The sequence below is a fragment of the Electrophorus electricus genome, chromosome 6, assembly GCF_013358815.1.
Source record: "Electrophorus electricus isolate fEleEle1 chromosome 6, fEleEle1.pri, whole genome shotgun sequence".
Classification (NCBI taxonomy): domain Eukaryota; kingdom Metazoa; phylum Chordata; class Actinopteri; order Gymnotiformes; family Gymnotidae; genus Electrophorus; species Electrophorus electricus.
In genome coordinates this window covers 21,077,949-21,101,921 of record NC_049540.1, presented here as the reverse complement: position 1 = coordinate 21,101,921, position 23,973 = coordinate 21,077,949, and the positions used below count along the sequence as shown (strand labels likewise).

Genomic DNA, 23,973 nt, shown 5'->3' with positions numbered 1-23,973 from the left:
CTATTCTAGAACAAAGGTTCAGAGTTCAATAAGCACACAATTTGCACTCGAGTACCATGTTTAATATTCCAGTTCTTTTCAGAGTGTCACCATTCACATTTTTCCAGCCTAATTTTGTGCTGTTTATCCTCCATTTTGTTTAACTTCATTATTTACGATAATAAGCTGGCCCTTGGCTGTTAACCGTAAGCATGTTCTTGGCAGTGTGGATCAGTGTGCTTTTTGTTTGCTCATGGGAGTTTGGTTCTTCTTTAATACTGACCTCAATATCGCTCACCCATATATGGATTAGTGTCCCACTTCCTCTGGATGTTCATTTCTGTACGGAGACTATTTCGGTCCTGCTCAATTTCCCATTAATCCTGGAAACAACAACTGCATGATTATTACAGAACGCAAACTGCGAGATAATGGCTCGTGCTTGTGCTTTGTTTTTGTTTTTGGTTTTGGTGGATAACTGATGGTTATGTGGGAGTGAAGACATGGACATTATTACAGCATTGAATCAACCGCTGTCCTTTTGTTTTGGGGTGGGGGGGGGGGGGGGTGAGAAGCTCCAGTCAGTCTGGGCAGGTCACCCAGCGGCCCCCCTGTATCCACGGTAACGTAGGCTGGGGGAGGGGATTGATCTCCATCTTTGGCTGCTTTTTATGAGACGTTCACCTACTGCTTTTTGATGTCTCTTTGGCTTTTTTTTTGGGTCTTTTTTTTTTTTCTTTTTTTTTTAGGAGACTCTGGCTTTCAAATGCAATATTTATGGTTGCCACTGCTATATCATAAAACGTATGAACTAAGGAATGCTGTCTGCCAAACACTAAATATGTGCTCCATTAGGAAAAAAAGCATTTATGTGAGCAAGGGCCCATGGGTGCTTGCGCTGACTGAAATGCTTTTTTCCTTATCCCCACCCCTCCCCCACACCGCGTGCTCCTCAACCCCGATAAAGTGTGTGTTTGTTTTACCTCCCTCCTCAGTTAGTTGTTTATTTATTTATGTTTTGGTTTCGGTTTGGCATCCATGTTTGCCCCGGGATGTCTGTCACAAACCGCAGGCAAACGTTGTGACGATGCTTTTGTTTTCCCGTGCCTTTTTCATGACCCTCTTTTTTTCTTTTTTCTTCCTGTTTTCTGTTCTTTCCCTCAAGGTCTGGCGCACCTGACGTTAAAGAGCCAAGGTATGGGCCCCCCCCCACCCTCTGCTTTTTGTCCCTTTTTTTTCGTCTGACCCCTCCCCTCGCTACCTCGACCCCGCCCCCTCCCCTTTAAAAAAAAGAGAGATCACCTTTTTCTTTTTTATTTTGGCTTTTTTGCCTTGTCTCTCCCCTCTCCCCTCTCCTGGTTCGGTGTGCCCTCTCATTCTCTGCTGTCTGTGTGTCCTCCATGTGCGTCCCACCCCTGTCCTGTCTACTGGCCCAGCTCGAGGACCCGCTCCACTGATGACCACTGCCGCTGCAGGTAACGCTCTTAAGATCTCCCTCTCATGCTGGCTCAGGCCTGCTACAGGGCAGCCTCTCTCTCTCTTTCTCTCTCTTTCTCTCTCTCTCTCTTTCTCTCTCTCTGTGTGTGTGTGTGTGTGTCTCTCTCTCTCTCTCTCTCTCACTGCCCACAGAATGCACCGAGCCACCCGCTCTGGTGTCATTCTAGTTGTTTGGCTTTCCTGTATCTGAGTCGATCTCCAGGTGATGCTCAGTCTCTTTGAAAATGTGACTGTTTGAATGTAACTTTTTAAACATACCATTTGGATATCTTTTTTTTTTTTTTTTTTTTTTTTTTTTTCTCTCAAGTGCCATTCTTGTGCGATTTTCCTTTGGCATAAACTGGGGATGTTAAATACAATCTTAAAACTGTGCCATGTGATTGTCTCCTTTGGAAATATTTCATGCAAATTCACATGACTTGGCAGCCAATGATGGAACGCTGCCTACAAGCAAAATTTTAGTTTCAAAACCGTACCAGTGTTTTCTCGAGAGATGCCAAAAGAAAAGGCATCCAACCACTTCAGAATGCTGTATTTATTTAACAAATTAAGACTGATCATGCATCCTGTCTAAGGCAATAAGTGAATGCAGCTTGATTCCAAGAGCTACGAACTGACTTGTCAGTCTTCATTACTTAAGCGATTACAGGACTATGACAGATAAGCAGACTTTCATAATTACATAATTAGTAAAGACTGGCTCATAAAATCCACATAAAGATGTATATCTTCATTAGGATGATAAATTATGTATTTAGATGCCATAAATGTATGTGTTGAGTTATTTTCTTAAAACAAGAAATTCATACATCTCAATTTCTATATAACTACAGTGGTGTGAAAAAGTGTTTGCCCCCTTCCTGATATCTTATTTTTTTGCATGTTTGTCACACTTAAATGTTTCAGATCATCAAACAAATTTAAATATTAGACAAAGATAACACAAGTAAACACAAATGCAGTTTTTAAATGAAGGTTTTTATTATTAAGGCAAAACAAAAAAATCCAAACCTACATGGCCCTGTGTGAAAAAGTGATTGCCCCCACGCTAAAACATAAATTAACTGTGGTTTATCACATCTTTGGAAAACTGAGTTCAATTTCTCAAGCCACACCCAGGCCTGATTACTGCCACACCTGTTCTCAATCAAGAAATCACATAATTAGGACCTGACTATGGTGAAAACATGGAACAGTGGTGAACTTTCCCTAGGAGTGGCCAGCCGACCAAAATTATCCCAAGAGCGCAGCAACGACTCATTCAAGAAGTCACAAACGACCCCACAACAACATCCAAAGAACTGCAGGCCTCACTTACCTCAGTCAAGGTCAGTGTTCATGACTCCACCATAAGAAAGAGACTGGGCAAAAATGGCCTGCATGGCAGAGTTCCAAGACGAAAACAACTGCTGAGCAAAAAGAACATAAAGGCTCATCCAAGTTTTGCCAGAAAACATCTTGATGATCCCCAAGAATTTTGGGAAAATACTCTGTGGCCTGATGAGACAAAAGTTGAACTTTTTGGAAGGTGTATGTCCCATTACATCTGGCATAAAGGTAACAGCATTTCAGAAAATGAACATCATACCAACAGTAAAATACAGTGGTGATAGTGTGATGGTCTGGAGCTGTTTTGCTGCTTCAGGACCTGGAAGACTTCCTGTGGTAAATGGATCCGTGAATTCTTCTCTCTATCAAAAAATCCTGAAGGAGAATGTCCGGCCATCTGTTCGTGACCTCAAGCTGAAGCGCACTTGGTTTCTGCAGCAGGACAATGATCCAAAACACACCAGCAAGTCCACCTCTGAATGGCTTAAGAAAAACAAAATGAAGACTTTGGAGTGGCCTAGTCAAAGTCCTGACCTGAATCCGATTGAGAAATTCCTCCACAGCGCTCTAAAAAGACTCATTGCCAGTTATTGCAAACACTTGATTGCAGTTATTGCTGCTAAGGGTGGCCCAACCAGTTACTAGGTGTAGGGGGCAATCACTTTTTCATACAGGGCCATGAAAGTGTTTTTTTTTTTCCCTTAATAAAAGACTTTCATTTAAAAACTGCATTTTGTGTTTACTTGTGTTCTCTTTGTCTAACATTTAAATTTGTTTGATGATCTGAAACATTTAAGTGTGACAAACCTGCAAACAAATAAGATATCGGGAAGGGGGCAAACACTTTTTTTCACACCACTGCATTTGATATAAAAATGTACAGTGTTTGCATTAAGCTGTGGGAGAGACCTGCCCGGAAGGCACTGACCTTGAGGCAAGAGCGTACGTTTCTGATTACCTCTGGGGGTCGATGAATCTGTGTATGGAGATGGCAGCTTCCTGGGGGCCTGCGCTCTGGCAAAAAGGAGAGGTGTGTTAGTAGAAGTGCCGCTGCCTGTGCCTGCATAGCTTTCGCCCAACCTTGTTTTGGGAGCAGTGACTGCCAAGCACCCTTAGTTACCGACAAGACCGCACAGCGTACGAAGCGCCGCAGCAACACCAGGCATTAGAGGTCAAGAAGCTAAAGATGGCGATGCTTTTTTTTCCCCCTAAAAAATCATACCTGAGAAGGTGGGGGCAAAAAAAAAAAAGCCCAATCAGGATCGGCACCCGGAGCGGGGCGGTCTGATCCCGGGGCGGGGCAGTGGCCTCTCCCACATGCTGGAGGGAGCGTGTCATTTTCTCAGCCTGGCCCCTGGCTGCACTGCCACATCAAACGCTGCTGGACCGATCAGTCCAAAGGAAACACAGGTTTATTTTTTCCTTTCTCCTTTTACTTCCTTATTCCTCTTCCAAGGTTTTTTCTTTGAGTTAAAAAAAAAAAATTGATGGCATTTTTCTGATGTATCGCTCTGTCGCTGGGATTTGTAGCTTCACTGGGGGGGTGTGCAGGGTGAAGAAAATGACTGACCATCTATGAGGCACTTTTAGTAAAGACAAAAGCAAACAGCACCAACTGACCAAATGTGTGACGGATATAGCTGTTCCCAAAAACCAAACCCTGTGGATTTATTCAAAATTCATCTGCACCCCGCATTTGTGTTCAACGGAAGCACAGAGAGAACAAATAATGTTTTTGTCAGTAAGCAAATAATATAGACACGATTCATTTGGATCCAGTTGGCTTAATTGGAATGCGTTTAGCAGAATACTCGTACTAGTCAGTGGTACGTTGGTATCCTATGGTTATTCCATGGCGGCCTTGAAGTTAGTTGAACTGGTTGAATTTAGCCTTCCTACCACAAAATACAGAGCTAATCCTCGATAATTAAGTACTTCTTGGGTCGCCACAGATAAATATTGGTAATTGGTCATCTTTCTGAAGCTTGTGGCAGACAGTGATTGCAAAACTGTTTACTTCATAGTAATCATAATAATGTCAGGCAGTAGCTATTTCACTTACATTAACATTCATTGCTTTATATAAGGAAGTTTTAGCAATAGCAGGCCATGAGAAACATTACTCTTTCATATCAGAGGCTTCTTTTTTTTTTAATCAAAGTGCTCTTTTATGTGAAAGTACATTTTATATCAAAGTTATGCATCTTTGCCCCTTTTCAAACTGCCTCTGACTCTTGCTCTTACGATCACAACATAATATTGCAATTACACTGTGACAGGCTAATACTGAACCCAGATCTTTTGCACTGCAGAGTTAACACACTGTTCTCAGCTCTTAACCCTGATGCAAATGTTAAAAGCAGAGTAGACGTTTAACAAAGCATCAAATTATATGTCTGCCTTACACAGCAAATGACAGAACTGTGACTGATGAAATGCCGGTGATGTGGCTGTCATAACCTATTGCTAGCAGTGAGTGGTCTTTAAGGAGCCAACTCCCTTAGTATTCTCCCTGGCTTCAGCTGAGGTGGCGCTCTTTATTTTTTCATAAGACTTCCACCATTACTGAGGACGAGAGTGCCTGGAAGGTAGCGCGTGAAGTGCTCTCAAAACTGCCCGCCGTTACATACAGAGGAACAATAGTTCACCGTGTATAAGAACACCCCTGCATCTACCCATCTGTCTCTTTAACTCTGCATTTCTCTGTATAACATGAGTCACATTCTCTTTCTCTCTCTCTCTCTCTCTCTCTCTATCTATCTATCTATCTATCTATCTATCTATCTATCTATCTATCTATCTATCTATCGTCTGCTATCTGTCTGTCTGTCTGTCTGTCTGTCTGTCTGTCTGTCTGTCTATCTATCTATCTATGTAATCATAACAGGTGGGGATGTTGTTTTTCTCTTTCCCTCGCGCGTGTTGGCGCAGGCGCCAGGGCGGTACAGAAGGCCCCTGGAGTCGTAGTGCGCGAGCGACCCGCGTGCTGCCGGCGCTGCTGACGGAGCGTCTCCCGCGCGTGCGCTTCTTGTGTTTGGGAGCAAAACTCGCGCTTATTTATTTCAGGGACGCGGCTGGTCGGGGGGGGGGGTTTGGGGGGGGTGTTGTGTTGTAAGTGATAATGTGGTTGTAAGTCACTTAGTAACTTACTGAAAATGGAGTTGTGGACATGAGTGGAGGAACGCTGTTCTTTATGTGTCTGACATTCTAGACCGTCGATTTTTTGCCTTTAATTTGAAATGGAAATCTGAAAGGAAAAGTGGTTTAATGGCTTCATGTAATTCTGGCCTTGAGGCCAGTGATTTCCGAGCTGCAATTTTGGCAAACAGACTTCCGATTCCCAGCGCCTGTTTTAGTTCCTTTTTGGCGTTTTGAGCTTAGACATATGATCGGAGCTGCATTATCCGATGAGGTTTCCCATCACTGTCCACACGTACACAAGTTTAGTCGCTGACACCTTTGCCAGCCAAGCCCCTCATATACCTCTTCCATTACTCACCACAGTAAGAATTTAGCGGTAGCACAGGTTTGCAATAATACTTAGGGCTTAATTTAGTGTAATGGTTAAAATCGATTATATATTAAGCCTGCGCTCATTAAAAGTTATATAAGATCAATATTTGGTTATAGATTTTTTTTTCCAGTTGCTAACTTCCTGAGTAAAGAGCGCTTTTCTTCTCACCTGGCTAAATCTGTCCTCGTGGTTTGATGCTGTAATGTCGCAGGCACAGCGACGTGATTTCGAGCGCGGTAATATTTCCCTGTATGTGTTAAATGACTGTTGGTTATGCACTTTAAGCTTTCGATTAAGACATAAAACACGCCCGCTCCCCTCACGCTGGGTTTCTCGAAGCTTCGCAGCCAGAATTCTGCTCATTTCCTGGCTGCTCTGCCTGCCAGGGCATAATGACGCTTCCGTATTCAGAGTTTGCAAACAGAGGAAAATGAACCTCTCTCATTCTTGTGAGCAATGCAATATGCAAATTAGTCATATTTCAAAGTAATAGAGCTATTCTGTTTTATAGACCTTTTCAGACTGTAAACGAGTCAGCAGTTTGCTCTGTAGTTCATTCTTCCTTCATAATCTACGATGATTTTATTTAAGTCAGAACTGACCATCTTCTCTGACAGTTTGCAATGTGTTTTCTGTCTAAATATTTGATAACACTGTGATGAAATAGCCCAGAGAAGGGCAGAGATCTGCAAAAAACAAAAAAAACAAACAAAAAACCCCCCTGTTTATTTATTTCTGTATTTATTTGTTTGTTTATGTATTTATTTTTACTTGGGGGGGGGGGGGGGTCTGGTGTATGCGCTGACTCACGTGATGATTTTTCTTCCTCTCTTCATAGGTGGTCCTGAATCAGGTAAGAATGCTTCCACCGCTATGACCCCTCCCCTCAGCGAGCAGGCTGGCATGCATGCGCCGGCTCTCGAGACAGGCAGGCGCAGGAGACCACGGTTCGGATCTGTGTTGATTGGGCATGCAATCAGGCATCCTTTGGTGGTGATTGAGAGGTTTGGAGCCCTGATTTGGACCACTCGGTCACACCGTGGGCCTTTTATTGTCCTGTCACAGCTGCCTTCTGTGGCGGTGATATGAATTGAATTTGATTGTGGGGAGCTCGTAATGTTGGTTTTTTTTTCCATGCCAGGCTTGCTTCAGAGCGCCGCTGCCCGTGCGGCGTTGGAGTGACTTGTTGAAGCCCAGGATCACATGTTTTTGTAGAATCGCTGTGGGCACGCTTCCTGGTAATGGGAGCCCAATGGCAGTTGCACTTCGGTACCCTTGAGACTCTCTGAGCTAACTTCACTGCATTTCCACTTAAGTCCTGAGCTCCAGTCTGGAAGGTGGATCGTATCTGTGTGATGGAGTTCTTCTCATTCCGGTATCAGCAGTTGTAAAATATGGAGGAGCGTGCAAGATAGGTGACACACAGCCTAATTCTTCTTTGACAATTACCGTGTTAAGGGATTTGACTAAGAACCATAAGATATGCATTGGGCAAAAATAAAGCCAGTTATCATCCCCGTAGTCCCGTAGTCGGGTCTGGCTCTCTATTAGTTCTGAACTCTGAAATACTTCTCCTCTGTAATCTTCTGTAATGTTGAAAACAAGGTTTAAAATGAGTTCAATTAGGAATTTGTTTAAATGACAGGTTTTTAATCCAGGTGTATTTAACTGTGGCAGATGGCATGAATTATTGGGCAGCTGTGCCTTCAGAGGTTTGACATGCTTACCTGTTTAACAGTAGTCTTAACAGCAGCGTTCAGGCTGCATTCTGTTTCATGCAAGAAGAATTGTGACTCCTTTGAAACTACCTGTCTGATTTTGTGTTAAGTCTCAATATTAGGCACTCACATTGCAGTATTTGGCAGCCAAAGCTATCTTATCCAAAGCGACTTCCCTATCTATCAACGCATGTGCTCTGTTGAGCTCAAACCCGTGACATCAGGGTTACTGGCACCATGATCTACCTGCTCTAACACTTGAGCCACGGGAGCTCTACACTCTTCACATTGCCAACCTAAGCAGCTGTAACCACTGTCAAATGTTCTCCGAACATTTTGCAGAATTGTTAGGAGAAACTTTTGACCGTACCGTCTCATAAAACCGCTTCAGTTCATTGATATTTCTCGGATTCTTGTCATGAATTGCTCTCTGGGGGTCATGGTACAGGATTTTAAAGGGGATGGGGACTGGACTCTTTCCAGACGTGATGTCTTGTCTTGTACGTGGGTTATGTTTTCTTTTTGTCTTGTATCACCCAGTTTCTGTTAAGATGGCGCTGATAGGTTACTAACATTGTCCTGGTTTGTTTGTTAATTCAGTTTGGAATTTGTCTGTCCAAATGCCGCTATGGCAGCAAGTTGTTTTCAGCCCTGGGCACGGCCCCCACCACCCTTCACCGTGCACTGTCAGACCGAACACCACCCTTCACCGTGCACTGTCAGACCTAACACCACCCTTCACCGTGCACTGTCAGACCGAACACCACCCTTCACCGTGCACTGTCAGACCGAACACCACCCTTCACCGTGCACTGTCAGACCTAACACCACCCTTCACCGTGCACTGTCAGACCGAACACCACCCTTCACCGTGCAGTCAGACCTAACACCACCCTTCACCGTGCACTGTCAGACCTAACACCACCCTTCACCGTGCAGTCAGACCTAACACCACCCTTCACCGTGCACTGTCAGACCTAACACCACCCTTCACCGTGCACTGTCAGACCTAACACCACCCTTCACCGTGCACTGTCAGACCTAACACCACCCTTCACCGTGCACTGTCAGACCTAACACCACCCTTCACCGTGCACTGTCAGACCTAACACCACCCTTCACCGTGCACTGTCAGACCGAACACCACCTTCACCGTGCACTGTCAAAGAGAAAACCACCCTTCACCGTGCACTGTCTGACTGAACTCCACCCTTCATCGTGCACTGTCTGACTGAACACCACCCTTCACCGTGCACTGTCAGGCCGAACATCAGCCTTCACCGTGCACTGTCAAAGAGAAAACCACCCTTCACCGTGCACTGTCAAAATGAACACCACCTTCACCGTGCACTGTCAAAATGAACACCACTCTTCACCGTGCACTGTCAGACTGAACACCACCCTTCATCGTGCACTGTCAGACTGAACACCACCCTTCATCGTGCACTGTCAGACTGAACATCTTAATAAAGGGAGCAAAATTTATATAACTTAAACAATACAAAATTTGCAGTTACTTACACTGTTAAATCAATTCCCAAATAAATTGTTGATATAAGTCTTTTTGAGTAAACTAGATTTTTGGCACATCTTTGAATAAAGGTGAATGGATTCAAAGATATTATTTTCTTATCTAAATTTTATCTGCTATTATAAAACAACCAAAACTCTAAACTCATAGGTTTATAATGGGCAATAATGGGTTGTTTTTCAAGATTGTTCAAGATTTTATGTTACTTGGACTGTTTTTCTACTTTATTAAAGTATTCAGCCCATAATATTTAAGGCCATTTGCTTCAAAGCTATGTCTGTTCTTGTGATTACCTTGCCTTGTGCGGGCACTGTACAGATGTATTTGTGTTTACCGCCAAGTCTCCTTGCAAAGATAAATAAGTCAAGGGGATGCATTGTCGTGGGAGGCCGCTTGAGCCCACTACAGGCGCACAGGTTATGAAAAGACAGCATTCAAGTTACTTTTACATAATTGCCATTAGTTACAACTCCTTAATTTTAATGAGTTACTACAAATAGGCCCATTACTCAATCATTTTAAGTTAAGTACAATGAAGGGAATTAGTCACCTGATGTACTTAACAGTAAACATATGTGTTTATACTCAGGAAATTATTTATGCTCAAATGGCTTGAGTTAATAAACTCAAATGGTTTAAGGCAATCAGGTTCCTCAAACCACCGGCGCTGATAGCATGGTGATGAGGTTTCGGGAGTTTTTGTAAACTCATGCCTATGAATATGGCTTCGTGTGTTTCACTGTGGAACTGCGAAACACACAAAGCTCCACAAAACAACTCCACAAAAGCTCAGAGGAACGTCCCAGTGATCTTTTGCAAACTTGAGACATGCTGCAACGTCCTGTCCAAGAACATCATTTCCGTTCAGTGTTTTGTGTAGTGAGCACGATTGGGAACTCTGGCGGGTTTAGGAGATTGCGCAAGTTTTTCCTCCTCTTCAGCCCCTGCTGGGGCTCCTTTCACCTCCTTCAGCTACACTCTTGAACTGTACAGAATTTCCTGTCTGGCTACATATTGCCTTATTCTGATTGATGAAAGCTCAATCTTCTTCTCTCATATTTTCTTTGGCGGCGTCTTCCAAGTTCCGCTAACGCTTCTGCTGGGGTGAACGGCTCAAGTGACCAGTTCTTTCTTCAGAAGAGCACAGTCTGTCATTAACCAAACTTTTTGTGCCCTTTTTACAGGGCAGTGCAATTTCACCTCACCTCCAGTCTCTTCTAATTTATTGGAACATCTGACTCCAATTAGCTTTTGAAGGTCATTAGCCTCAAGGTTTGCATACTTTTTTCCATTCTGGACTGTGAAGGTTTAAAAAAACAGTGTTGAGTAAGACAAAATGTAGTATAGTTTTTTTGTGATCTGTTATTAGTACTGTTATTATCTGTTGTTAATTGGAAAACACATGTCCATAGTTCCCATGCATAAATCTAGGTAGCTGCAAAGGGTTCAGACACACATGTGTGTGCACACACACACACACACACACACACCACACACATACACACACACACACACACACACACACACACACACACACACACACACACACACACACACACATACACACACACACACACACACACACACACACACACACACACACACACACACACATACACACACATACATACACACACACACACACACACACACACACACACACACACACACACACGAACGTGCACATATCCACACACAGCAGACACTCTGCTTCTCAATAATCATTCATGTCTATCTGGAACCACTGCATGTATGGGTGGCCTATTTTTACCAGCCCCAGTGTTTACCAAGCCAACCCCCGTTCGCTGTCCTCCGGCTAACCCGTGGAGCCGCTTTAGTGTGGGCCGGATCCTCTCTCCGCAACTCCCGTGGGCACGTATGTGCGTGTGGTCCTGGTATGTGGATACTGGAAGGATATGGCATAGAATAAGCAGGAGTGGGGGAAAGGGCCTTATCACGGTTCAATTCGACTGGAATAATGAAAGGAGAACTTTGTTTTTAATTAAAGTGGGACCTTTGGGCATGATTACTGGTGTAGTGATTAATCACTTCTCTGGTCCACTGCAGGGGCTGTGCATGTCCAGCCCCGCCTCCCGGCCCGAGCGTGTAACAGAGGCCGTAGTAAAGCACAGCACAAGCTACTCCTGCCCAGGTGCCCGTGCAGTGGGACTGTGGAATTAGACCACAGTCTGCGTCACCCTTCCTGTTTGAAATGTACGATGGTTTCTATAAATAAACGTTTGGAGCAGTTTCATCTCCGTGAAAAGGTCAGCGGCAGAGGGGGACGGGCTCGGGCGCCTGCCCCAGCGCGTGGAAGCTCGGGCGGAGGGAAGGCCACACACGGGGAGTCCCCGAGGCGTGCCGGGCAAAGGCTGGCCCCTCCCCGCGCACCAATCAGGTGGCTGTGGTTCGTGCACCACGCCCAAGCTAGCCGTGTGGACTACCGACATCGAATTCTGGAAGAATGCCTTTACTTCCTGTACGTTCCTGTGCGCTTGCACGTGCACGTGCGCAAGTGTTCCATTACTAATGACTAATGACCCAGGCCCCAAACTAAGCTAATTGCTAATCCCAGAACTGATCGTAGCTCTCATACGAGCCCAGAAGAGCAGGGTGTGTCCTTGACATGGCCTTGGCCAGAAATGCACGAGTGCATGAGGGGCAGGCGAAGCAGATGATGGTTTTCAGAAGTGCTTATTTTGCACACGGCCTTTTTTGCTGCCATGCTGTATTTCTCTCTCGCTCTCTCTCGCTATCTCTCATTCGCTCACGCTCTCTCTGTCTCGCTATCTCTCTCTCCCTCTCTCTCTGTCTCACTGTCTCTCTCACTCTCTTGCTATCTCTCGCTATCTCTCAGTCTCTCCTGCGCTCTCTCTCTCTCTCTCTCGTTCACTTACGTGCACACACGCTCCCTTTTTCTCCATCTTTCCTGATTTCCCCCCCCTTCCTCTTTCTCTTTTCTCTCTCCCTCCATCTCTCTCGTCTACAGTAGTGAAAATCTGACACAGCCACGCTCATTTACCATAATCTGATTGGGAACTTTTTTTTTTTTTTTTTTTTTTTTTTTTTTTTTTTTTTTTTTTGAAGTATACAGCTGCCTTCCTCTGTTGGCAAGATCTTATCGTGATGGTGAATATCACAAAGGCCCAATCCGTTTACAACTCCACAGCCAGCCACCTGAGACACATGATTTGTTTTGGAGGGCACCATGGGTCCTTGATTGTAATGTAATCCACCTCATTTACAAACTGAACACGGTTAACAATTGTACGCAAAATTCCCCTGTTTACCTGTCTGGATGCTGCTTCTGAACCTGGGGCTCTGGTTGTTATGGTGCTTGAAGCTGCCTGCATCTTTTATGCGTATTAATAAAAGTTCACACTTTCCTCAGGCCTTTGAGTGTGCGCATCTCTGCAATCCAAGCAGAAGTTGTCTGCAAGGTCAGAACTCAGAACCATTGCAGAGCCTAATCTACAAAGCCTAGCAATTTCACATGAGCCAAAAGTTGGCCAAGAGACTCCTGACCTTGGAAAACACTCTGTGTGTGTGTGTGTGTGTGTGTGTGTGTGTGTGTGTGTGTGTGTGTGTGTGTGTGTGCGTGTGCTCGTGTGTCTTAGTGTGCGATCTGTGTGTGCAATTACATAGGCTTCCCTAAATGCTGGATACCAAAAGATTGTGGTGCTGCTGTTGTATGTTCGGCTAATGCCATATGACAGAGATGCCCAGTGACTCTCTAACAGAACATACTGCACTATCGTCCCCCACCCCAGTGTTGAATTCACACCTATAGTATTACAGCTGGACATACATAAACATGTTGTGAATCAGTGGGGCTGAAGCCAGGGCTGTATTGAGTCAAGAGGTCACTGGACCTGCATGCTTGCTCACAGTCAGCTGCAGCTCTGCCAGAAGCTCCTTTATTCCGAAGCTCCCTTTATTCCGAAGCTCCTTTATTCCCTGCATTTCCCCGTCCCCGCTGTTTCCCTCTACATTACAACTGCCTTGGGAATCTATTGTCCTTTTGTCTTTTCTCCAGTTATTTTAACCTTCGGACATAATGTGTCATGCCGGAGGTACTGCAGGTGACACGGAAGCACGGTTCGTTCTCTATTAAGATTTTTCCCTGCCATCGGCATGGATAATTTGATCTAAACCACGTGAAGTCGCCTCGTTTTTGGAAAGCTCTGAAAGGCGAAAGCCGGATTTCCGTACCGCGGTGTGATTATTGTCCATTTTTCTTGCAGGCACTTGATAAATAAGTGGAAATTTGCGTGGCGTGGTTGGTGGCTGCCTTGCAGCGGAGCCCGGTGCCCTTTACCCGTTGATTGCGCTTGATTGTCCATTGATTTCTGTTTGTCGGGCGCATTATGCGCATCGGGTGCGTGTCGAGCGTACCTTCCCTCCTCCTTGTTGGAGGCCCACCTGGCTTTGAGCTCGTTTCCTTCCACTCCTTGGCCAGCCCTGATTGAGAGCGTTCAGCCCTGCGGAGCCCTTCTCTGTTTCGATGTCCCTCGCTCCCTAGTTCTGCACATTTGCCGTTCAGGTGTCGGGCGCATGACCCTGCTACCCTGGGGAAGCCCATTTCCTCTCGTTTCTTGCTCACCGGCATCAGCTAGGTACTCATGCTCCCCCTAACTTCGAGCTTGCGCACCACCACCCCCCCACAACACACACACACACACACACACACACACACACACACACACACACACACACACACACACACCCCGTTCCGTGCGGCTGAAGCTGCAGTTGGAGCCATGCTCCCCTCTAATGATGCAGAGAGAATGTACGAGTGCTCCAGGCTGGAATCTCCTTGTTTTATCTATCCACGGCGTCTCTGCGGAGTGGTAGTGTTCACACCCCAGGCTGCCGCTGGCGTGCCACTGCCGCTTTTGACGTGCCAGGCTGATATTTGCTCCGGCAGCGGAGATGACATTTGTTCAAGGTTTGCTGTCACCTTATCAGTCTGGCAAGTGGGGCTAACTGTTCCTGCGCACAATATTAAAGTTGCCAATGCATCTGGTTTATCATTATCGCTCCTTCCGGGCTGGCATTTTGGACGCAGCCTAAGAGGTAACCGGGTCCGGCTCCAACACGTCGGGACTTCATGCAGGTCGTTTTTTCATGCACCGTTCGATAAGAAGCACAGCGTTTGGCAGGCGAGCCGCTTCCCTGGTCGTGGTCTTCCTTCCATCCCCATGCAGCCTGTGGCCCACCGGCGTGCATTAATGCAGCAGGATGAGGGCAATTGGCAGAACACCCGTGAATGCAAATTCTCCTTGAGCCAGCGTAATCAATTGGGATTCCACGTTACGCGGGATCCCTGCCACTAAAAGAACACCTAGGGAGTCGTGGAAAGCAATGGGTTCCAGGAGCAGACATTCGTGGAATTGCTACCGCGTGGCGTTTGCGGGATGAAAGGCATTCGGTTGGCACCCTTCCCCCACAAAAGCACAGCACGCCAGTTTTGGTGTTCTCCTGTGCAAAACTAACACAGTACGTGCGATGACAAGAATTAGCTACAATCTGCTATCACAGTGACGATCAGATTATGTTCGGATTTCACGTTTAAAGAGCATTAGATACAATTTTCAGCTCAGAAAGCAACATTTAGAAAAGGAAGGGAAATTCTGATCTTTTCGCACTGAAAATCTCAGCACCATCAGGGACCATTGCTGGAGTTCAAGTGCAGCAACCCTGTCACATCTCTGACCCGTGATGGAAAACGGCTCTCTTGTTAGGAAAGTCCTGCTCTCCTGCGGCCCCTACCCTGTCTGCGGACCACCGCGCCCCAGATCCATTTAAACGGTGTGGTCAGTCGAGGGGGCCCAGTGTGAGGCCGGCCTACTCTGATCACTCACGCGCGGCTCTTCCGGGGGGAAGCACATTACTCAGAGCTGTGAAGGCTGGAGGGCGGGGCCTCTCCGAGGCAGGCAGGCACGGCGGGGGCGTGGCCTCGGGTACGATCTCCGTTCATCCAAACCGCACAACCGTTCAGAGAATATCTCGGTTACATTTTTCGGCGTGTATTTGTATATAGAACGCTGACATGTTTTTGTCCTCTGGATGTTTTGAGCCACTGTAAGCTAAAAAAAAAAAAAAAAAAAAAGGCAGTCATTCTAAATGTCAAAACATTCGAAACATCTCTCCTGAGAAGCCTGAGGGTTTTCTGAGCGCATCGTATTCCGACTGTGCTCCAAGTCCAATAATTCCGTAAAGGAGAGAATAGAACCTCGCAGCTCTCAGTAGCACTATTAAATTCATTATAATTTTCCCAGTGTATTATTTTCCCTGGGTTTCGCACACAGTGACTGACATCCATTGACATCTAGAAGTCTCTTTGAATAAAAATAGCTGAATGCCACGCTTTTGCCATGGATAATGATCTTCCCCCGAGACTACATGTGTAGGGTGCCTTTTTTCACTCCATGAAAGTGTGCCTCGCGATACAGTAGTAATAACGGTGCGGCGATTGATGTGCCTCTCCGAGATAGCTGCGCGGTATATGGCGGCTCCCCTCCTCATCCTCGCCTGTTTTCATTCCCGGGCCCAGCGTCCGTGCTGCGGAATGAGAGGTGGCGTGCTCTACTCCGCCGTCTCGTGTTGTTTTACAATAAGATTGCATCAGTGCAGGCCTGGGTGGTGTGTGTGTGCGTGCGTGTGTGTGTGTGTGTGTGTGTGTGCGTTTTCCCATCTTAACTTTTATTTATGAGCGGACTGCGGCCTGTGACAGGGATTATCTTTTGCCCGACAGACTCCCCGATCAGAGGGATAACCTATTTGCAAGTCTATACGGCATGCTGCGGGTCCAGATGAATGGCTTTTGGAGATAGCCATGCTTTAGCGGTATGCCACGCGCTGAGCGAGGCAGGCCGTGAGACGCGTCTCACAGCCTCTGCTCCACACGAGCGGCACAGGATGTCGTGCGCAGACGTGGGCCGGTGCCTATTATGGCACAGCGCGCGACAGCACCACAGGCACGCTCGTGAGGTCCACAGATCGCATTAAGAAGAGTGCGAGAACGGGGCCGGGGCACCGAGCCGAGCCGGGGATACGCTTTTGAAATGTTTACATGCATTCGGTCGTGAAGCCTCATCTCCTGGTCGCAAAAGGCTTTCATCTTTTCTTGAGATTCGCCAGGATATGGCTTGTAATTGGTTGCTGTCTGAAGTTAGGCACAGCACTGATGACATCACCGCCTGCATGCGCCCTGGGCAAGCTTTCAGTAACAGCCAGCGAGACAGAGCATTAAGCTCCAGGGCTGTTGTCATGCTCCTCAGGGAAAATGTCCATTACCCCTTTTAATTCATTTCTGCTCCATTTCCTCCATAGATCAATTAAGCCCATATGCATTTCGCTCAGAACTTGTGTTTATACTGGCCTTCATATCAAGACTGATTATGTAGTGGTGGCTGTCTGTGTGGGTGTGGGTGTGCGCGCGCGTGTGTGTGCGTACGTGTGTCTGGGTGTGTCTCTTCAACTCATTAAAGAATTTCAGGGTCAAAAATTTCATTCACACAGTCATATTTTATATTTTATATCATTTTTTTTGGTATATGCTGTTTTGCCTTACTGTGGTTGCTGTCATTACTTGTGTAAATGTAGGACTGTACAAATGTTAGATTGCAGATATGCAATCACTGTGTGTGTGTGTGTGTGTGTGTGTGTGTGTGTGTGTGTGTGTGTGTGTGTGTGTGTGCGTGTGCATGTCTAATCTGCAAGGCAAATGGCTTCAACAGCTGCAGGGCCTGGACTTAATCAGCTGTTGATATACCTTACTGAGAGGAGCTCTCCATCACACTAAAGAGCAAACAGAGTGAAAGACACCATTCACCTGTCACCCTCATACACACACACACACACACACACACACACACACACACACACACACACACACACACACACACACACACACACGTGCGCGCACACACACACACACACACACACACACACACACACGTGCGCGCGCACACACACACACACGCGCGCTAAACTCCATTCCCTACACACACACACACACGTGCGCGCACACACACACACACGCGCGCACTAAACTCCATTCCCTACACACACACACACGCGCGCGCGCGCACACACACACACACGCGCGCGCGCGCTAAACTCCATTCCCTACACACACACACACACACACACACACGCGCGCGCGCTAAACTCCATTCCCTACACACACACACACACACACGCGCGCGCGCTAAACTCCATTCCCTACACACACACACACCACACACACACACACACACGCGCGCGCGCTAAACTCCATTCCCTACACACATGCTCCCATACAGGCATGGTAAACCCCAGTTTTCCAGTTTTCAGTTGTCTGAAGTGCTGTTCAGGGCTGCTGGACATTGCGAGGGAGTGGGTCTCTTGACTGGGCTTGTTCCCTGCTAAGAACACACTGCAATAATACTTAAAGAGTAATAACCATATCAAGACTACACCTGGGTTGGCTTTTCCATTCCTCTAGTCATTTATGGAACACCCAGCAGCATCATGGCTTATCTTGATAATCTATAGATTTTAGCCAATAATGTATTTGTTTTTTGACATCCACTTTCCCTTCTCCATTCTCTATTCTTGCTCTGTTCCCTGTAAGATATGTTCCCTGTTTATCTCCACGAATCTCTCAAGGGTTCCCAACGTAGCATCTATGCAGGTGCATGGCTGGCCTCCGAGTCCGTGGCTGTGAGGAATGTTCTTTCCAGAGCCCATTCCAAAGGAAGCAGTGTTGTGGTTTTGGCCTCTTTTTTTTGGGGGGGGGGGGGGTCTATCTTTCCTTTGCCCCAAATCCCCTCCTCGCTGAATCAATCCTCCTCTCACTCTCCGACTGCTGTCTCATCTCTCTCTCTCTCTCTCTGGCTCCTTTTTTGCCTGATTTTCTACCCGATTTTTCATTTACTGTTTCTCCCCATACACCCCCCCCCCACCCCCCCCACCCCCCCATATCAAAGCCACAGGCTTTAAGACAGTGACAGTAAGATATAGTTGTTTACCCGCGCGCTACAGTCATATTTTAGTGACGGAAGGAGCGGCGGCTCCGGCCCTGTCAGAAAGGGGAGGGCTTAGGCGCCTAAGAGCCAACGTAAATCAGTCGGAGCGAGGGCGGATGCGAGGGTCTTGTCGAGGGGGCCGCGGCGTCTGAGGAGGAGCCCAGGGCCACGGCTGCTCTTCGTTGACGTCGAATATTCGCAGCGGGACATCGGCGCTCTGACGCCTCGTCCCAAACGCCGGATATCGCTTTCATAACTGCGTTGCGTTCACGTCAGCTTAGCCAGGCGGCGCGGACGTGTCCGTCCATTTGCTTTGTCCATACTGGGGAACGTTTTTACGGTTTTTCTCTCTTCCTTTTCTCGTTTATTTGATAGAGGAGGTCGCGCTACACCTTCTGACACTCCTGTGTGGAAATTACATCTGAGCCGCACTTGTTCGCACCGTTTTTATGCTAAACTCAGCTGGAGTTGGCGCTCAGCCAAGCTCTAAAAGCAGACAATACATACTTTTTTCCCTGCTCGCTTTCACTTCAAGCAACTGCGTGGTTGAATTAAAAAAAAAAAAAATTCCTACATGGGTTCGCAGAGTTCTGCAATGAGTCAGTCCATCTAATTTCTCTTGATTGTTCGTGAAATCATGTTTGTTTCTTCCAGAATATCAAGTAATATTTACTCATTATCCAAAAGTTGTTATTTGGGTCGCGTTCTTTTTCTGCCATGCAGTGGTAGGCGTGAACCTCGAAAATGTTAGCTGCACAAGGCACAGCAGGGACTGAGTGCATGTCACCACTAAAGCGTTTTCTCTCTTCATGGGAGCTCTGGCAGTTGTGGAACTCGCTCTAGATGTTTATTCTCCACTGAGCCAAGTGGTACTCCGATAAGACATTCAGCCTCTGTAATTTTACAAGGTCACTTCTCCAAGGTGTCTGGTTGGCTGATTCATGCCCAATCATTTACTTCTTAACCAATGGTCTGAGTCCTTTTGCCTGATGAAATATCATGAGTCCTCAAATTAATGTCATGCTTGACTAGCTAAACCTGAGATGAAATATTTCACCCTATTTTTGGCAACAGCTTAGGTTAAATAGGAATGTTTGAAGGACAGATTGTATCACACATCTAACTGCATCAACATCTTCAATTTTGTTATATTCACTACTGAATACCTTCTGTGACACATATGACAAAATAAATGTTACGGGAAAATCTTTTCCAAGTATGGGACTTTCTCATGTTCACTGCTATGTGAAACACAGATGTTTATGGAAAAATCCATCATGAGAATCCGATCCAAGATTCTACCCAGGGTTAGATCTAATTTGGTCCACCTCTTTTGAGTGTGGACTGTGTATATGTTTCTCTCACGTGTCTGTGTTCCAGACACATAAGTTTGGAAAATACTAGAAATTAACATCTTGAACTAACAACCAATAAAAACGTCTTAGAAAATCTATCAGGAATGTTATCAGTAAAGTAGAGATTGAAAGGTTCCTTCTCAGACAGCAGCTTGCATATAATGATACTTTGTTTTCAAATTGCTCCCAATATCAGCCTAGCACTAATATAGCTGGCCAATCCCACCTTTCACTGAACAAACTTTCCTACAACACTAAAATGGGTGTGGGGACACGCAGCAACAAACACAAAGACATTTGCTTTCACTCCCATAAAGTGTGGTGTCTGTGTGAAAGTAACTCATGTCAGCATTTTGACTGCTGAATGTAAGCGTATTTCATATGTACGTCTAAGGGTACTGTCAGTAGTGAAAGGCTTGTTTCATTGTGAATCAACTTGCTAAATACATGCTAAATCTTTGATTATACAGTTTCAGGTTTCATTTGTGCATGTGACAGTTCTTGTGTGTAATATGTATGAACTATGTATGCAACATTTTAGCAGTTTGATTTCACACACTCCATAATGTGCTACAGTTTCTTTCAATTGCTTGCATATTGCTATTGCTGGTATACAAATCTCAATAACTCAAGGTCAAGTGTTTAAGTTATTGGTGCTAAAAGCATTTTATTGCACTCTCATATCAAATCGTGTTCTATCTTTAAGCACAATGTCATAATAAACTCTCATGGCATCTTTTGGTAAGAAGAAGGCTCAACGAACAGAAGTCTGGCAGCTTAGAGACAAACGCTAAAGTGTTTTTCTCTACACTTCGGTATCCACACTAGGGAATGCGAAAAATGAAGCAGAAGTGTCATTTCTCATGTAGAATATCAGTCAAAGAGGTGGAGACAGACTGCTGTGTTCAAGAAAGCATAATGCATGTTTGTTATTTATAAATGCCACACATGGTTGGCTGTGCCTTTTCCACATGACCATCAACCTGGCCCCACCCACCAGAGAACGTTCACCCAACAAATTTCCAAGTAGGACAGTAGGAGATGAACACACACACGACTAACCGGTAGCCATCAGGCCTGTATTGCTATGTGCTGCACAATGGAAATAAGTTAGAGGAAACAGAGAGGGAGGAAGGGAGGAGTTAAGAGGTGGAGGATGTGCGGGAGGAAAGCCTTCGACCAGATCCAAATGACATCCAGACTGCACTGGTTAAACATGGCCTCAGGTGTGACTTCCACACGAGGGAGGAGGGTCAAAGGGCAACTTCTCACCTGCTGCTCCTCAGTTGACATCTCAATGGTTCTGTTTTTTTTAGAAATGAAAATAGGAACTGGGGCCTCTCTCTCTTTTTTTTTTTTTTTTTTTTTTTTTTTTTACAACAAAGGCACCATTTCTTACAGTAATCCGATTAAAGATCTTTTATCCTCCTGACGCTGGAATAGCAATGACTTCAATCATGAGTTAGTGAATGCATGTAAGTAGTATATTAAGTATTACATTTACATTCACATTTATGGCATTTGGCAGATGCTCTTATCCAGAGTTACAAAAATGCTTTCGTATTAAAATAAACATATCAGTAAACAATAAATCAAATAACCGCCCCGTATTTTTCATTGCCTCTAGTCTTTGTATACAACAATGGCAGAATTATAGCATTGTGACAGCTGTGTTCTCGGTTTATTAGTTCCGTATGAAACGCTGGAAATTCATTTGATAAATGTGTCTGGAAATTACATGTAACCATTACATTCTGAAGAGAAAATTGTTTTGAAGCCAGCATTGTTCCCAATAGATTAGGTATATAGTTTTATAGAACTAAGATCTAATTTACAGAAATGTGCACTTCAGAGCAGTGATGGTGTTTCCTTAAATGCATATAAGCAATTGAGAGCGCTGATAATGACCCATCTCTGGCCTGTACAAGTTGCTTAATCATGGATCATGGAAAATGGTGCTTCGTTGAGAAGCCTTACATAAACTAAAAGGCTGCATGAGCTAATAGTGGGTAATATCCCTATCCCTCTCGCACAGGGGTGGAACGTAGCCGGTCTTGACCTAAACATCTTTAAAAGCCCCTGGGCGCGTGCGCTCTTCACCCTGCAGCCCTTCCTCATGGCCACATCCGCAGCCTCTCCGGTTCGAGTTGCGGATCAGGCTGTTTTTCTTTAAGATTGTTTCTGACAACCTGCGCTCACTGTCGCCTAATTACACGCTCCCCTTCTGGTTTGAGCCAGACAGATTTAAATATCCAAATGGCAAAACTAATTAGCCAATCTGATTGGTGCTGGAAGTCATTCCTCAGTGACTAATAACGGCATCAAAGACGGCGCTTACATCAGCGGCAAAGATTTGCATAAAGCAGCAATGCATGCAGGGCATCGACATGAAACGCTGAGGGAAGATGTTTGATACTGAAGATGTACACATTCTTCTTAACGTTACATCATGTATTTGATATGCAGCGGTTCATATGCAGTATGCAGCTGTCCCGTGCTGTTATGTTTTTATTTGGTCATGCATCACTGGTAGTGAAAACCAGATCTGTATGAGGGGAAAGTGGAGGTCATTTTGGTGGGCAATCATATGTTTTCGTATTATCTCTCATGAATCTTAGGTACCACGATACAGTCTTGAAGAGAGAAGCAAGAGTAGCAGTAGAGCGGTAGCAGGCAGATGTTAGGTAGCACGATACAGCGCCATCTGGAGAGAGAGGCCCGAGTAGCGGTAAAGGGATACGGGGCAGGGCCCCACGTCCCTGTAGCAGCACGAGGGGGCACCTGCCATCCACCCCTCCTAACCCCCACCGCCGCCGCCTCCGTCCCCCCACCCCCCTGTCCTTCTCCCCGTCTAGGGCGGGCCGATTCCGTGGCCACGTTCAAGGGCAGCGAGTTCTTCAGCTACGACCTGTCGCAGACGCCCATCCAGAGCAGCATGGACGAGATCACGCTGTCCTTCCGCACCCTGCAGCGCAATGGGCTGCTGCTGCACACGGGCAAGTCGGCCGACTACGTCAACCTGTCGCTGAGGAGCGGCGCCGTGTGTCTCGTCATCAACCTGGGCTCGGGCGCCTTCGAGGCCCTGGTCGAGCCCTCCGACGGCAAGTTCAACGACAACGCCTGGCACGCCGTGCGCGTCTCCCGCAACCTGCGGCAGGTAGCGTGCGGCCACGCCCACCGTGCCAACTCCCACAGTGTAGCTCGGGGTTACGGCTTCCGTGTACATTTGCATGCATTGTTATGTTAAAGAACTGCAATAATGAACAGGGAGACCTGAAAGGAGTTTGTAAACATAACTGTGCTCCCAGTTTTTGCCCACACTTGTAAGCAGCCATGTTTAAATTGCCTTCATGAAATAACGGTTGTTTTCCAGGGCAGGCTTTGCTTTTTTAAATGCAAGCGCATGTGTGCTCATGTGGGTGTGTGTGTGTGTGTGTGTGTGTGTGTGTGTGTGTGGGTGTGTGTGTGTGTGTGTGTGTTTGCAAGCTATAGCTAGACTACAGAGTCTGAAAAGAAAGAGTAGTTATTGGATGAATTATTTACTTATGTGTTTATTTTAATTGTGTGTGTGTGTCCAAAATCTGCTGGATCCTCTGGGCCAGAGTGCATCGTTGTGTGTGATAGAGATGAACTGCGTGAGGCCCTGATTTAATTGGAATCAGATGGCTTCACAGGTGCTACGGTGCAGCTAGACTACAGGCTGCTATATTGGATGTTGTCCACCAACTAGTGCAGCTCCATACAAGCTAAAGGAACTAATAACTAATGCTGATCGCACAAAAACAAGTATATTGCCTTATTTATAGAACGACACAGAGGAGCAGGGTGAAGACTTCATTTTAGCTTGGGGTTGCCACCTTTTCAACAGGGGAAAACCTGACAGTCCTGTTCCATTAGACTCACCATTAATGTGCCTCCCACCTACACTTTGCATTTGACTTTGCCTGCTGACTTTTGACTGGCCTAAAATTGTAAGGAGGGGGGGGGGGGTCCAATAGTGCTTGTTCAGCCTCCCACAACTAAGGAGAATGTCACC

General features: G+C 46.0%; 1 protein-coding gene across 1 annotated transcript in view; it reads left to right on the top strand.

The window, feature by feature from the left end:
- Positions 1 to 23,973, top strand: part of nrxn2a (neurexin 2a) — a 212,124-nt gene that overhangs the window by 47,887 nt on the left and 140,264 nt on the right. The window contains exons 4-7 of the mRNA XM_035527281.1: positions 1,145 to 1,174; positions 1,416 to 1,454; positions 7,158 to 7,172; positions 22,793 to 23,094. Coding sequence (XP_035383174.1) covers positions 1,145 to 1,174; positions 1,416 to 1,454; positions 7,158 to 7,172; positions 22,793 to 23,094 — 386 coding nt within the window. The remainder of the gene's footprint in view (positions 1 to 1,144; positions 1,175 to 1,415; positions 1,455 to 7,157; positions 7,173 to 22,792; positions 23,095 to 23,973) is intronic.